Source organism: Gekko japonicus, unplaced genomic scaffold (genome assembly GCF_001447785.1).
Source record: "Gekko japonicus isolate JY-2015 unplaced genomic scaffold, Gekko_japonicus_V1.1 scaffold33, whole genome shotgun sequence".
In the NCBI taxonomy this organism is placed as follows: Eukaryota; Metazoa; Chordata; class Lepidosauria; order Squamata; family Gekkonidae; genus Gekko; species Gekko japonicus.
In genome coordinates, this window is record NW_015174272.1 from 1,226,399 (window position 1) to 1,243,264 (window position 16,866).

Here is a 16,866-nt window from a genome sequence, read left to right on the forward strand (position 1 = left end):
ATTCCACAATGGGGGTGCACATTAATTACTACTAGGAAGCACACTCCATAAATGAATTTTATTATATGCAAAACTAGCCTGATACCTGTGCTTTGCTACGATATTTAAGTTCCATAAATCCAGTTATAATACTGATGATGTTTGAAATGTAACATTTGTTGTAGGAATTCTAATGGAGAAGAATTGTAGTGTAAAAAATGAAGCGAGACATACATACTTGTTTTTTTCTCTACTGAAGGACCTCTCTGTAGACCACATTGGTGATTATGCCCTCAAGTGCTAGGACCGGCTGCTTGGTGAGCTCACTCTGGAGCAGGCAACGTTTAAGAAGCAGTCATCTGTTAAGTCAGCTCCTGAGGTTTTATGTCATGGAAGGAATGCACTACCCTTATGTTGGGTTTCTTGGTGCAGGGGTTTGGCCTGGGCATTGAATTGGGGGAGGGAGGGCATACCCCCCCTGTTTTTACAAAATTGCCTCTCATTTATGTTACGTTTAAGAAGTAGGACATAACTATGTATTCAAAACACCATCCGAGCAATCAGATATTAAGGAAGTTCATATGAACCAATTTTCTAGAACCCACATTGTGAGAAGTGAAATAACCTAATAAAGGAAACCACTCTTCTACAAATTTGGGGTATATTTCCATAGTGGGTGGGAGTGTGGCTAAAGGGTAGCTTCCCTGATGGATTAAAGTATCCTGGTCCTGCTCCTGCACCTGACAAAAACCTGCCTGTCTGGTATAAGGGGGGATTATGTTTAAAAACATTGGGGAGGCTGGGCCAGCAGCAGCAATAAGGCAATCCTGCTAAGCAAGCCTCCCTGATGACTTTAAGGACTCCGCGCCCCTTCCAACCCTTGACAGGCAGTTGTCTGTCAGGTATAGGAGGGGTAGCGTGTCTGAAGGCATTGGGGAGGTTGGACCAGCAGGATTGTTAAGACGATGCTGCCTGGGCCCCCTCCTTGATGGCTTTCGGTGCTCTGCAACTGACAGACAATCACCTGTCAGTTGGAGGAGGGGTAACCCTGGTATTCCTTGGTGGTCTCTCCCACCCAAATTCTAGCTAAGGCTGACCTTGTTAAGCTTCCAAGATCTAATGAGATCAGGCTAGCCTGGGCTGTCCAGGTCAGGTCAGAGAATATTTATTGCTAGCCTGATACCCATGCTTCACTACTATATTTAAGTTCCATAAATCCAGTTATAATACTGATGAAGTGAAGTTTGAAATGTAACATTTGTTGTAGGAATTCTAATGGAGAAGAATTGTAGTGTAAAAAATGAAGCGAGACATACATACTTGTTTTTTTCTCTACTGAAGGACCTCTCTGTAGACCACATTGGTGATTATGCCCTCAAGTGCTAGGACCGGCTGCTTGGTGAGCTCAATTGCTGATTTCTGTAACTGTCTTCAACGTCTGCAGTCTCTTAACTGTGTTTTTACCTCAGAACATTGAGATCCACAGCTGAACGATCAGAGGGAGGTGAGTGTGAGCAGACAGGTTTTACCTCAGAACTCTGAGCTACATAGTTGACAAATGGGGGTGGGCCAAGGACGCAGCAACCTGCCAGGCACATAGAAAACAATTGGGGGAACACATTTTACCCCTTATTTTTACCCACTTAGGGATCGTGTTTCTCAGAAATTTCTTTGTAGTGGGGGCTGACGTCATGGTAGGAGTGCACTCCCCTTATTTTGGGTTTCTTGGTGCAGGGGTTTGACCTGGGCATTGAATTTTTTTTTTTGAGTGCAGGGCATACTTTTTTTTTTTTAACAAAAATGCTTCTCATTTATGTTACATTTAAGAAGTGGGACATATACATATTCAAAACAACATACGAGCAATCAGAGATTAAGCAAGTTGATATGAACCAATTTTCCAGAACCCACATTGTGAGGAGTTAAATAACCTGATACAGGAAACCACTTTTCTACAAATTTGGGGTATATTTCCATAGTGGGTGGGAGTGTGGCTAAAGGGTAGCTTCCCTGATGGATTAAAGTATTCTGGTCCTGCTCCTGCACCTGACAAAAACCTGCCTGTCTGGTATAAGGGGGGATTATGTTTAAAAACATTGGGGAGGCTGGGCCAGCAGCAGCAATAAGGCAATCCTGCTAAGCAAGCCTCCCTGATGACTTTAAGGACTCCGCGCCCCTTCCAACCCTTGACAGGCAGTTGTCTGTCAGGTATAGGAGGGGTAGCGTGTCTGAAGGCATTGGGGAGGTTGGACCAGCAGGATTGTTAAGACAATGCTGCCTGGGCACCCTCCTTGATGGCTTTCAGTGCTCTGCAACTGACAATCACCTGTCAGTTGGAGGAGGGGTGAGTGGGAGTGTATCTAAAGCCTTTGGGGAGGCTGGCCCAGCAGCATTGCTAAGGTGTTTGTTTGGGCAGCCTCCCTGATGGATGAAAGTACCCTGGCCCTACTCCTACACCTGACAGACACCTGCTGGTCTGGTGTTGAGGGGGGAGTGTGTTTAAAGGCATCGGGGAGGCTGGGCCAGCAGCAGCGCTGAGGCAATCCTGCTGAGCAAGCCTCCCTGATGGATGTAAACATCCCACTCCCTCTCCTACAACTGACAGGAAGCATCCTGTCCAGTGTAGGGGAGAGGGGTATTGGAAGCCATTGTGGAGGCTGGGCCAGCAGGATTGCTAAGGCATTACTGCTGGGGTGGGTTCCCTGATGGCTTTAAGCACCCTGCACCCACTGCTGCACTTGACAGACAGCCGCCTGAGCAATCAATCCTCAATCCTGTTGAGCAAGCCTCCCTGATGGATGTAAACATCCCACTCCCTCTCCTACACCTGACAGGAAGCTGCCTGTCCAGTGTAGGGGAGAGGGGTATTGGAAGCCATTGTGGAGGCTGGGCCAGCAGGATTGCTAAGGCATTACTGCTGGGGTGGGTTCCCTGATGGCTTTAAGCACCCTGCACCCACTGCTGCACTTGACAGACAGCCGCCTGTCAGGTGTAAGGGGAGCGCATTTGAAGCCATCAGGGAGGCTGGGCCAGCAGCACTGCTGCACCTCACAGGTGGATGGCCATTCCTGATTTCCTCAACTGTCGTTAGCTCTTTGCAGTCTCCTGTAACTGTTTTTACCTCAGAACACTGAGCTCTGCAGCTGACCAATCAGAGAGTGGGGGGTACAAGGAGGCAGCAGCCTGGCAGCCACATAGGAAGCAATGGGGGGGAGTACATTTTACCCCTTTTGGCCCCCTTAGGGATCTAATTTCTAAAAATCCCTTCTTAGTGAGCATCTATGTCATGGTAGGAGTGCTCTCCCCAATTTTCATGCTTCTAGGTCCATGGGTTCGACCTGGGCATTGATTTTACAGTGAGGGGACTTTCTTTTATATATATATATTTATGACATTAGAAATCACAGCTAAACAACGTGGCCAGTCATTCTCTTTCAACAAGGTTGTAAATGTTGCCACATTGTAGCAATCTACTGAAGTGGAACAAAGCCTGCTGAGGAAAAATCAGCATGGCTTCTGCAAAGGCAAGTTCTGCTTCACCAACTTTTTGGAGTTCTTTGAGAAAGTGAACAAGCAGGTAACTAACGCTGACACAGTAGACATTATATACTTGGGTTTTCACAAGGCTTTTGACAAGGTACCTCAACCAAAGACTCCTGAGTAAGTTTAGCAGTCATGAGATAAGAGAATGGTTCCTTTTATGGATTAAAAATTGGTTAAACAAAAGGAACTAGAATAGGAATAAATGGACAGTTCTCTTAATGGAGGGAAGTCACCAGTAGGGTCCCACAAGAATAATTATAAAAGCTAGTACTATAGATCTGGAACTGGGGGTGAGCAGATTAGTAGTGGCTAAGGTTGCAGATGACACAAAATTACTCAGGATAGTGAAAACTGAGGCTGAATGAAGAGCTCCAGGAGGATCTCTTCAAATTGGGTAACTGGGCAGCAATGTGGCAAATGAAGTTCAACGCTGAAGTGTAAGGTGATGCATATTGGGATGAACAATCCCAAAGAGGTACACACTAAGATCTTGAGGGCATAGTAGATAGCTCGATGAAAATATCAACCCAGTGCACCACAGTAGTGAAAAAAGCAAACACTGTGTTGAGGATTATTAGGAAAGGAACTGAATGTAAAACAGTCAATATTATAATGCCCTTGCATGGATCTATGGTGCAGCCTCATTTGGAATACTGTGTGCAGTTCTGGTCACTGTATCTCAAAAAGGACAGAGAGCTGGAAAAAGTACAGAGGAGGGGAACAACAATTGTAGGGATGGAGCACTGTTGCTATGAGGAAAAGCTGAAGAGTTTAGAAAAAAAGACAAAAGGGGTGATAAATGTTTATAAGGTTATATAAAATTATTATTGAATCCCTCTCCCAAAATACTAGAACTCAGGGGCATCAAATGAAGTTGGCGGGCAGTAGATTCAGGATGAACAAAAATAAATACTTCTTTACACAACAAATGATTCAAATGTGGAATTCACTGCCAGAGGACATAGTGGTGGCCACAGGTACAGATGGATTTAAAAAGGGATTAGACAGATTCATGGAGGATAGGTCTGTCAGTAACTACAAGCCACGGTGACTAAAGGGAACCTCCAAATTCAGTGGCAGTAAACCTCTGAATACCAGTGCTAGGAGGCAACATTAGGGGAAGACTATGGCTTCTATGTTCTGTTGTTGCTCCTCCAGCGGAACCGGTTGGCCACTGTTTGAGACAAGATGCTGGACTAGATAGAACACTGGTTTGGTCAATGTTTGTTTTATGAGGTTTTTATGCCCTTGCTAATTTTGCTGTACTGTTTTAGGTGTAAGCCACATCAACCAGATCTATAATTTCTAAAAAAATAAATTCTGATTTAATGACAAGAATCATAAATATGCCAAACCTTCCGTCACCTATTCAACTTACCTAGTATCCTGCTTGCCTCACTACGGCTGCTCTCTGCAGTCTGGGAGCCCAGCTCTGTCTTGGCGTAGGAGCTCAGTTGACAAAGGAGAGACTCTCGTACAGGGCTAGGATTGGACTTCTTCATTTGAGCCTGCAGTGCCAAAGCATTTCGGCGAGCGTGCTCAGAGCAAAATGACACACTAGATGGAAAGATAAAATAGAAACCTCAGTATTTAATGACCTCAGTACCATCTATTTTCAAGTAAACAAGCAAGAATTGTGTTTTTGTTTTGTTTAAAGGAATGGACAGCATAAGAGAATACAAAACTATCAATGTCAATTAAATTTTGTAGGGGGGGCAAATCATTTAAATTTCACTGTCAAATACAGAACACAGTACCCAGTTCTAGTCAGTAACAGAATTTTAATAGTTCACAAACTTTAATAACCTTTACTGTTAAAGCAACAAGGTTTTGTTATTAACAAGGAAAAAGACAAAGTGGACTTGAGACTTTCACCAGGTCACATTTGAACAAAAAGCAAAGCAGACAACAGAGGATAAGAGCAGATGACAAGACAACACGCAGCACTTCAATACAGAACAGAAGACCCATACATCAGTAAACTCTCCTCATCAAGGTATTCTAAAGTTAGCAGAGCAGCATATCATGGAGTATCTGGTAATGTCACATCTTGAAACTGAATAGTTGCTAAAACAAGACAAATAAAAGTTTGAAGCACAGCAAAATCACAAATGGCCTATGAAATACAGCTCCACCTTGGGCTATTAAGTAGCCAAATTTTAAGTATTTTAAATACTTCATTATTAGCTCGAATTCTGTATGTTATTGCATACTTGCCTATCAATTTAATTAGGCTCATCAGTGGAACCCTAATTGTTAGTGATATGATTTGTTCTTTGTTTACTGAGTTGCTGTTGTATTCCTGTTTCCCATATATTAAGATATGTCTATTATTATTATTTATAAAAATTATTAATAGTGTTAACAAAAAAACCCGTATGAATCCTGTGCTTAAGTAAATGTTTCTGACAGCCAATCCATACAGCCAGAAGAAATTTAATTTTACAGCAGAAGCTGGCAACCTTTTTGGCCCAAGTGAAAAAACAAACAAAAACAAACACGATGTCTACCTATGAAGATGTTGGTGTGCTGGCAAACAAAATGGGGGGGGGAGGAGGAGGAGAGACGCAGCTTATACTTGGGCAGACATAGTGGGAGACAGCTGGGCCCACTATGTGGGTCTAACAGGCATTAATGGAAGTCATGTCTGTCACACCTATTTCCATGCTGCCAGCCCAGTGGCATTGCTAGCACCTCAGAGGCTCACGCTGGTTGCAAAATGCCACTCTTTGACACACAGAGACTCCCTATCAGTACTTCACATGGAAATTACCCACACTCCAAGAAGCTCACCCTGTGTTTCAGTGCAATGCAACAGATAAATAGGACTCTGTTTCCACTAGAGCAGGGGTGGCCAAACTGCGGCTCGGGAGCCACATACAGCTCTTTCACACATGTTGTGCGGCTCCTGGCAGGGTGGCTGGGGACGTGAAGAAGAGGCAGTCTTCCCTTCCCCAGCCAGTGTTCCCCTCCGTGGGTAGGCTTGAAGTGGGGGGGGGGGGGGAGAAAGAAAGCAACTTTAAATGCATTCTCAAAGCCCCCACCCCCCATTTGTCTCTTTAAATATAATTATCAATACCTGTTTTTACCCTTTTTATTTTTATTTCTGGCAGTCTTATTTAATGTTAATAAAAAGCAAATTTGCATATTTTCCAATAAAAACATGTGTAATATTGGTTCATGTCTTGTGGCTCTCAGACATCTGATGTTACTTATATGGGGCTCTTACATTAAGCCAGTTTGGCCACCCCTGCACTAGAGGCTGTCACACTTATTTAACTCTCCATCCCCACTCCTCCCCCTATTTGATAGGGGCATGCCTGCTAACTGGAAAGAGGAAAACCAGAGCAATTAATTATGTATAAGTGAAACAGTCTCTTGAGAGTAGATGCTTTGCACTCATAGGTGCTTTGTTCATTTCTTGTAACAAATGAACAATTCTTACTGGACATAGTTTTGGACAACTGGTCTAGTATAATGGGAAAAATAATAGTATAATGGGAAAAATGCTGGATCAATTAACTATTCCATGTTTTGAAAACAAATGCTTTATTCACGACCAAAGCACACTTAAGGAGCTGTACCACAGCTCTTTGGAGAGATGTGCCTTTCAAAATCAGCTAGGACCCAAAGCAACTACATGATGTGTACATGAATGCCATCCAAGCTAGACATATAAAACTTACTTTTGTTGTGTTCTCAGCAGCTGTCCCTTCCTAAGATTTTACAGAGTTTGAACTCAAGTACCTTTTAGAACCTTTCTCAGTTGTTTGTATTATGCTGATATGGGATAAACATTCTGACTAAGGCAACAGATTTTGCACTGTAATGTGGGCTGAACTGGGTCACTACAGGGTATACTCACACACAGAAGTACCTATAATTTTGCAGACCCACCCTTAACTCCCCCCCATCCTCTTTTGCTGGGACATGTCCTGAGAAAGCATAAAGCAAAAAGGAAAGGAATCCCTCATGTGTCTTCCTTTTAAAACACAACCACTGACCTACAACATATACTTCCAGACAGACCAAAAGCAGGCAAAAGTCTAATTAAATGCAGTAATGGAGTAGCTGGCATGAGCCTAATCAAGATATGATAGGGCTTGATTTGGCAAAAAAAACCCCAATGTGTTCCACAACTACTAAACACTATTATTCATCTATTTGTCTTTAAGACACATCACAAATTACCTGCTCCTACATCTCAAAATGAGAGCAGATATATTATATATTATCAGTCACTAGAGAGTTTGAAGATATGGAACACATACCCATCCTTCTTCTCAGGTTTGGGAGCTGCATTTGGGCACCGTTTCCCATTCTTAGTAGAAATGTAGCTGCACTGCTTGAAAGGAGCATTCCTGTCTTCCAGAATGTGCTTAATGCAGAACTCATGGCCCTCCAAGCGAGGCTGAGAGCATGGGCGGTGAGCAAACGCACACAACAAGGCCTCTTGTGGCCTTGGGACTGGGGTTAATCGACCCCGGCTGGAGGGCAAAACGTGGATGCGAATTCTGTTCATGTCAACCCCTACAAGGAGAAACATCAGCAATTTATTTACAATGTGACACCAAACACATAACCCCCCCCTTTCATGTGAATCACATCTTGACTACAAACTTAAGTGTTAAATTCTCCATGGTCTTACTATGCATAAGGTAACAATTTTCTCCTCCTGTGTTTAAACCAGTTCTTCCAAATGAGCTCCCCAACTTAAGACCAGAAACATCATCTCTTCCCAAATTTCCACCTCGTCCCCAGCCTCCTTCATAACCTCAGTCTTATCCCATTTCCACGGAAGAAACCCCCACAGAGACAGAATGCCAGTCCCGAGAAGCTAAGGGAGTACTTTGCTGAAACACCCTCCCCCTCCCTTTCTGGATATTAATCCCGCTTCTTTTCCAGTCAACCACTGTTCAGCTCCCATCTTCTGAGACACTCCATTAAATAAAAAGTAAGCATCAAAAACAGAATCCTGGTTTGCTCTGTTGTTCCTTTGTAAGTGCAGGCAAATAATTCGCGGTGGTTTCGGTGTGTAAAAAAACCCCGTCGGATGCGGAGGAAGTAGAAGGGGAAGGCTTTAGGATCGTAACGCAAAACAAAACAAAAAGAATGTGTTTTTTTTAAAAACCTCTCCTACCCTCGCCCTTTAAAAACATATCCTCTCTTGGAAAGAACCCTCTTGCCTGCCTGAGAAGACGCGCCCTCACACCCTCCCCCAAACGCAGAAAACCCCCACCCCGATTCTCCATCGGGCTCCCAAAGGTCCTCCCTCCCCGGCGGCTCTCCTGCACGCATCCTTCCGCCGCTCCGTTTGCCCACGCGCGAGGAAAGGAACGGCCGCCCGCGCGCGCGGGAAAGTGGCTCCCCTCTCCCACCAGAACGAGGGCCGTCTCCCCTCCCCCTCGCTGCTGCTGCCGCCGCGGCCATCTTACCGTCCCTCGCGCTCTAAGTTTTCATCAGCCCTTCAAGGTCACCATCAGGAGGCGGAGAACGCGATTGGCAAGACGAAACATCATTCAAGCAGGGAGGGTCATATCGAGTCTGAAAAGCCTTCCCGTAGGACGGTGGGAAGGGGGGGGGGGTAGAGGCCGATCTCCTCAGTTCTCAGAAGCTAAGCCGGGTCCGCAGGAAGACGCTGCCGAGAGGAAGGCAATGGCAAGCCACCTCTTGCCTTGAAAGCCCCTTGCTGGAGTCGCCATAAATCGGCTGCGGGTTGACGGCACTTACAGACACAGGAGGTTCGGAGAGAATTCCGCGATCCTATTTGCCGAAGCAGTTGTCGCTCAGACTCGGGGTTCTCACCCACGGGGGAGGAGCTTGAGATCAAGCGGCTGTAGGCGGATGCGCTGGGCTCCCTAGTTGAGCCCGTGGAGCTGGGGCGGCGTTGCCAACTCTGGGTGGGAAGAGGAACGTGCTCATAGGAATGGGATTCCATCCCGTCTGCCCTTGCAAGCTCCCATTTTCTCTAGGGGATCTGATCACTGTAGTCCTGAGACCAGTTGTAATTCGGGAGAACTCCGGGCCCAGTCTGGAGGATGGCAACCCTAGGCTGAGCCCATAAGACTTTCGCTCGCACCCGTTTTAAAAAAATGCCCTTCTGTGGTACTTCTGTGTGCGAGTATTCCCTGTAGTGACCCGGTACAGCCCACATTACAGTGCAAAGGTCGTAGAAGCTGGCGTCTTTAAATAAAAACAAACACTAGCGCAGAGATTTGTGAAACCTTGAAGGCTAACACATTTGTTATGGAGCAGTTTGAGCTCAGTGGCGCCTTTAAGACCAACAAAGATGGATTGTGGGTATAAACTTTCGTGTACCCAGAATTCAACTTTGTTGGTCTTAAATGTTCCACTGGACTCAAAACTTTGTACATTGGTTATGGAGTGACCTTTCGTAGGGCTGTACTACTTGGATCAGAATGCTACAGCAAACAGTGAAAGTGATGGAAGGAAAAGAGGTAGGTTACGGTATTTTCTTACACACTTTAAGGTGTTTTGGTATAAGAAAAGCTAAGGCTGAACAAAAGAAGGGTTTGAACCCTCAACTTTATGCCTGACTATTCAGAAGCTAATACCTGAGTTCAATGGAATTTACAGCTATGCAAGCAATACATCACGGATACTCCATAATTAATTACTCCTTAACATTCCCTTGCCTACCTGAGCCCCCGGGGTGGTGGGGGCAAATTCCACCTCTCACGTGTGATCACACGCGAGAGGTCATTCTGGCTCCCCCAGCTCTTGGAAGGGGCTCTTTAAAAAGTTATGGCTGCTGTTGCTATTGGTGGCAGCTGCAACGCCTGTGTTTTCCCCCCACCAGAGAACAATGGAGGGGATGGGGGCAACCTGTTTGGGGGCCCATAGAATTGGACCCCCTGGTTCAATGTTCCTGAAACATGGAGGGTATCTTGGGGAGAGGCTCCAGCAGCTACCCTGCGAGTTTGGAGCCTCTCCCTCAAACTTCCTTCCCTCCAGCCCCCAGAATATACCCTATGTTTTCGCCATTGACTTCAATGGCCCATAGGATATAATGGGGCTGAACTGCGGGAAGCAGATTTAGAACAGAGAATCTGATCCGGCCTGCAGCAGCCTGAAAGGGGCTGAATGGGCCTTTTTCAGGGGTACATTCAGTTCAGATCCTGAGCAAGCCAAGGGAAGGTGGCGGAGCAGCTGGAGACATTGAGCCTCAGCTCCACAAGCTATGAGCACTTGAGCCCCTCCCCCAGCAGCCCTCAGGCCGGAGCACCTGGAGCAGTCTTGGGAGGCGGATTGGCAAAAAGCAAAACCAAAAGCGCAGGAATTCAAGAGAACTCCAGGAATTGAGCTGGTTCTTCCACAGCCCAAAATGCGACCCACGAACCCTGAGCTTGCTTTTTCTCATTTGCGAGTCTGGCGGCGGGAGTTTCTTTGCGTGCAGCTTGTGCGGCTGGCTGAGTGCCTTTTCTGCTTGCCCATCTCTCGCCTCTGCACCTCATCTTCTGCCGGGCATGGAGGAGCCCAGGCTTCTTGCCTCCTGCTGCCTTGGCCCTCTGGTGCACGGGTGAGTCCCCAAAGTTTGACTCTTGCTCTACAAGTCTCTGGCGCTAGAGGTATTTGCCTCCTTCCCTCCTGCCTGCTTTGGCTGCATAATCGTGAGAGATTTCTTAACATAGTGAGGTAGGTTAGGTAGAGAAAGGGAGATTTGGCCCGGGGTCACTCAGCCAGCAGAGTGAGAATACAAACCTGGGTCTCCCCACATTAATCTGCAACTCTGACCACTGTGCAGTGCTGCCTCTACTGATCTGTAATGTTCCAGAGGTGTTGTAATGTAATACTCAGTTTCTCAAACGAGTGTATGCCTGTCTGTTGGTCCACTTAGGAGTCTTGATCCTGGTTGTGTGGTGGGCTAGTTGTGGCAAATGGTAGGGAAGCTCAGTATTTCTGTATACAGTTGTAGGGGCTTTATTGCAATGTGGTATGGCCTGATATTATGTTCTTATTCCAGTGTGGGATGTGTGTGGGGCAATGGAAGCTGAGTGATAGGGTCTCTCCAAGTGATTGCCAGAAGTGAGATGCGTCCTGGTCTTGTGTCTTACAGATAATCTTACAAATAGTCCTTTGCATTTATATCATGCTTTCAACTTTAAAAGGATCATAATGCTGATTGTGTGAACTTAGGCAAATCACGAGAGGTAGAGCAGGAAGGGTTCCATCAGTGCTTAGTTCTTGTGGCCCTTTCTTACACACCCAGGGAAATGCTGATCGCCACTTTGGGGCCAGGAAGCAATTTTTCTCCAGGCCAGTTTGGCCCCCAGTGAACATGGAGGGGTTTTTTTAATCATATACTGGGCATGGAACAGGTGTCACTGGGGTGTGTGGGGGGTATTGGTGAATTTCCTGCATTGTGCAGGACTAGATGACCCTGGAGGTCCCTTCCCACTCTATGAGTCTATGATTCTATAATTCACATAGGCTGGCTGTGGGCACGCCAGCACCTCTATCAGGCAGAAGCGCCTGAGATCCTCCCCCTCCCCTTTTCCTTCGCCCAACTTGGAGGCGAAGGGAAGGGAGAGGGGGGAAAGAATGGATCCCAGATGCTTCTGCCTGTCAGAGGGGCTGGTGCACACTTCCGGTGATGTCAGGGGGTGTGGCATATGCTAATAAGTTATACTAATGAGCTCCTGCAGCTCTTTTTCTACTAGCGGCAGAGTACAACGGTTTAAAGGGCTTTGCAACAGTTAGGGACGGAAGGCAGATGTTCTATGTGTGAACGCCGGTGAGTACACCGATTGCAACCGGCACCTATACCGTTGCAAATGCCGCGTCTGAACGCACCCTATGGTGTCTATGATTCTATAATTCACCCAAGCTGGCTGTGGGCACGCCAGCCCCTCTGTCAGGCAGAAGCGCCTGAGATCCTCCCCCTCCCTTTTCCTTCACCCGATTTGGAGGCGAAGGGAAGGAAGGGAGAGGGGGGAAAGAATGGATACCAGGTGCTTCTGCCTGTCAGAGGGGCTGGTGCACACTTCCGGTGATGTCAGGGGGTGGGGCATATGCTAATAAGTTATGCTAATGAGCTCCTGCAGCTCTCTTTCTACGAAATGACCCCTGCTAATACTACTTATGATCAGATTCAGGTGGGTAGCCACGTTGGTCTGAAGCAACAGAACAAAGTTTGAGTCCACTACCACTTTTAAGACCAAAAAATTTTAATCCTGGGTAAAGCTTTCACGTACATACACACTACTTTAGGTAAGTGTTGTTTCCAAGGTAAAAGGGGGACTATTCCCGGGGGTACTCAAGGAAATGAGGGTCTGCCCTCTCTTGAAAAAACCATCCTTGGACCCGGCTGAATTGGCCAACTATTGGCCAGTCTCAAATTTGCCCTATTTGGGCAAATTACTTGAGAGAGCGGTGGCGATTCAGTTGCAGAGCTTTATGGATGACACTTCCATGCTAGACCCTTTCCAGTCCTTTCGTCCAGGCCACAGGACAGAGATGGCACTGGTCACCCTCACAGATGACCTCCGGAGGCATCTGGATCGGGGCGGCACAGCTGTACTGTTGTTGTTGGACCTGTCGGTGATGTTCGACACGGTCGACCATCAGTTACTGATCCACCGCCTCACCGACACTGGGATCCAGGAGCTTGCCTCCTTTCTCCAGGTTTGGGGACAGAGGGTGACATTGGGGGAGCAGACGTCCCAGAGGTACCCGCTGGCTTGTGGGGTTCCCCAAGGGGCGGTGCTATCCCCAATGTTATTTAACAGCCCCTTTGCCCAGATTGCCTGGAGGCACAGGCTAGGGTGTGACCAATACACAGATAACACCCAGCTGTATCTGTTGCTGGGCGGTCAGTCCGACTCTACCCCAGATGACCTGGACCGGGCGCTTCAGGATGTGGCGGGCTGGCTTAGACTGAGACGACTGAAATTGAATCCGACGAAGACGGAGGTCCTGTGCCTGAGTTGGAGCGGGTTGGGGGTAGGGATCTTATCACTGACCTTCGATGGGGCGCCGCTGGTGCCAGCGCCGAGGGTCAGGAGTTTGGGAGGGCTCCTGGATGCCGCCTTAACAATGGAGGCCCAGGTAGCAGCCACTGCCAAGGCAGCCTTTTACCATCTATGGCTGATCATACAGTTGGTTCCCTTCCGCGAACGCAATGACCTGACAGCGGTGATCCATGCTATGGTCACCTTGAGATTGGACTACTGCAACGCTCTCTACATGGGGCTGCTGTTGGCCCAAATCCAGAAGCTGCAGCTAGTACAAAATGCTGCAGCCAGGCCTTCAATGAGGAGCTGCCACTGATGATCGAGCTATTAAAAACTGAACTGTTATGGCCCTCATGTTAATGGCATTAAGAACAACTCGGATACTGGCTTAGCTACATTGGATTGTCTTACAGCAATAGCCATCTGCACTTAACTGCACTTTTATATATACTGTTGTGAAATGTTATAGTAATTTATAGTATTGCGCTCTTGCATCTGTGTTTTATTGTATTTTTACGCCACCTTGAGCCTGCCTGTGCAGGCAAGGCGGGATATAAATAGAAATAAATTAAAGGAAACTTTGCATTTTTGTTTTCTATTTACATAGCATAAGGCTTTTTTTGCCAAATCAAGCCCTATCAATTCTTGATTAGGCTCATGCCAACTACTCCATTACTGCATTTAATTAGACTGAATATATAGGGTCCAAAAGATGTATGCAACTATGTACCCAGCCAATGGTTACATGCTAAGGCAGATGAGGGTTGTTTCAGCAAAAAAACTGTTAAAAATATAAATAAGCAGTCCAAGAAATACCAGCACATTTTTCTTGTCATCTTGCTGCATGAGGCAATAGAATTGTCACTTATTAGAACAGTCAGGTAAAAAAAAGTAACAGGCACAGTGCAACAGACACTGCTGCCATGCAGTCTTAATTCGTTTCAAGATGGCTCAAAGAGAAACCTCTAACAAGCCCACTGTGATGCAATGTCAGTGAATTGCACTGCATCCAACATTTGATACCACCTGAACACTTTGCTGCCCTGTGCAAAAGATAAACTGGCTGCATCCAAGCTATGTCCGGGGTGCTGAGGGAAGGGGAATGACAGTGTGGCCCCTTTTGAACCCTTGCTGATTTTGGGCTGGTGTTCATGTGCTACAGCTGATCCCTCCTCAGCCAGGGGTCTCTTACGGGAGGAACAAGTTGGGACATAACCTTTGTGGGGCGCCGTGCCACTCTGGCTGCTATGCTTAGAGTCTCCTGGTCGCTTGGTGCTTGCAACTGGCTGTGTGTGCAAATGTTTGTGAGAGTGATGATTGTGATGGTGATGGTTGGCGGAGTGGCCCTTATGTTTTTCCCTGTGCTCACCCCGGCTTTTGCCGCTACTCTCATCAGATGAGCTGTGCCGTTCCGAGGAACTCGCAGGATGTCCGCGCCCACCCCTCTGGGCATGCGCAGTGGGGTTCCTGCGCACGCCCGAGGGACTGGGTGCAAAAATCCGTTAAAAGAGCTTGCTACAGCACCAATCGATCCAGTGCGTGCGCACTAGATCCCATGGGTGTGAATGCACAGATGACCACTCGAAGATCACCAGTTACAGGTAAGCAACCTGTTTATTTTCCTTAGCCACCAAGTTTCTGAAATACCCACAATGTCTATCCCCCCCCCCAACACCAAGCACTCCAACTCCCCAATTTTACCTCGGACACTTCTAGCATTTGTATAGAAACACCTATAATTTCCCATACACGTTAAGCCTGCAACCTTCCTCTTGCTCTCTCGAGACCTTGTCAGGCAGTCCATATCACTAGCCATAGTCTCAATGGACAATTCCAATCCTGTAGAAAAGCAACAGCTACCCCCTCATCTCTCTGAGATGAGCCATCCCGAACCAGAGACTTTTCATCTCCTGTCGGCTTTCCCCCAATATTCAGTTTAAAAACTGCCCTGCCACCTTTTTGATTTTAAGCGCCAGCAGCCTGGTTTCTTTTTGGTCATTCAGAGGTTAAGCGTACTTAATAACATCATGCAATCAATAAAATACTGAATAACAGACCAAATGTGGAGACAGTACATTTATTGAAACTTAGAATAGTAATAATATGAGCTGGGAATTATAATCAGTTTCGAATGATTATGTGAAACCAGGCCCAAAGGTTTTGACAAAGCTGAGACACCTTTGCTTCAGAAATCCAGAGATGGTGTGATAATAAAGTCACTGTTCCAGATTCAGATTGAAATGTATCAAACCAAATCAGCTCCCCAGAGACCAAATGCTTTTTGTGGTTTTAAATATGTTGCACCTCTCAGTAATTGGCAAACCAGCAAAAACTCAGTTCATCTTACATGAGACTGCAGACACAGCCCATTCCCAGCCTTCCACCTCTCCCCAATTTTTGTTTCTATTGAACACACTACAGTGGACTAGCAATATATTCTAATCAAAGTACTTCATCCCAGCTGAGCATGTTTTGTGACACACCAAAGTCTTAGCTTTAATTTTCAACTTGGAGGTTTTCTTCAGTGGTAGAAAAGCCTTGACACAGTTTGCTGAAACAGTGACTGAACATCCAAAGGACACAAGGCCAACTGCTCTGTGCAACTGCTTACATGCTACCACTCAAGGCTGAATCTTAGAGCACTCTAATGTGATCTAGAGAAACTGCACGAAAATGGCCATACTTAAGCATTAGCCCTATTAATTTTACAAAGGCTTGGAGAATTAGGCCAGTGAGTATGCCTTTTGCTCTGCAACCGTTGATTGAGATACATCTCTGGAACTATCATTAGCAAGGGTCAGTTTTCATATTCTTCTACCTAGGACTCAAACCAATTCAGGATACCCCCTGGCTGGCCACAATTTTGTAATGCTGGTAAATATCTTGAAATGAGAAGATAAGTAGGTTCCCATAAATTCATGAACGGTTCACCAGCTCTTTTCACTACTTCCATTCTGCAATCCAAATCTGTCTGATTCCATTTGTTGCTGTCTTCACAAAGACTTTGAAAAGTAGTTTTCCCCCTCTAACAAAATGTGAAAATCTCATATCTCATAATGCAGTTTAAATACAATTTAAAGCATCCCAGAATCACGATTACTGTTCTAACATTTATACAGGCTTTCTAACTTCCTTCCAGCTCCAACTCCCAAAGCAGTCCCACCTTTTCCTGCTGCAAGAACCCTTCTTTCTGAAGGCACTCCGAGTTCCCACAGGAGGACACAGGCTCATCTTTATAACGCGATCCCACCTGAATTTTTTTAATGCATCAGCTAGCTAGTCCTTTAATCTTCTGACTGCATTTAGGTGGCAGGCAAAGTTAGAGGACATCTCAATGGAAGCAGTGTGGTCAAGGAGGGAAGTGAGAAAT

General features: G+C 46.2%; 1 protein-coding gene across 3 annotated transcripts in view; it reads right to left on the minus strand.

Annotated features, from left to right (window-relative positions):
- Positions 1-9,140, minus strand: part of KANSL2 (KAT8 regulatory NSL complex subunit 2) — a 26,602-nt gene extending 17,462 nt beyond the window's left edge. For 2 of the 3 annotated variants that reach the window (XM_015423685.1, XM_015423683.1), the window contains exons 1-3: positions 8,762-8,843; positions 7,794-8,052; positions 4,901-5,079 (exon numbers count right to left, since the gene is read on the minus strand). In XM_015423685.1, the coding sequence (XP_015279171.1) occupies positions 4,901-5,079; positions 7,794-8,052; positions 8,762-8,774 (451 nt within the window). In that variant the 5' untranslated portion in view covers positions 8,775-8,843. Of the gene's footprint in view, positions 1-4,900; positions 5,080-7,793; positions 8,053-8,761; positions 8,844-8,957 lie in introns of those variants that run through there. The other variant, XM_015423684.1, reaches the window with a different exon arrangement.
- Positions 9,141-16,866: the final 7,726 nt, after the last annotated feature.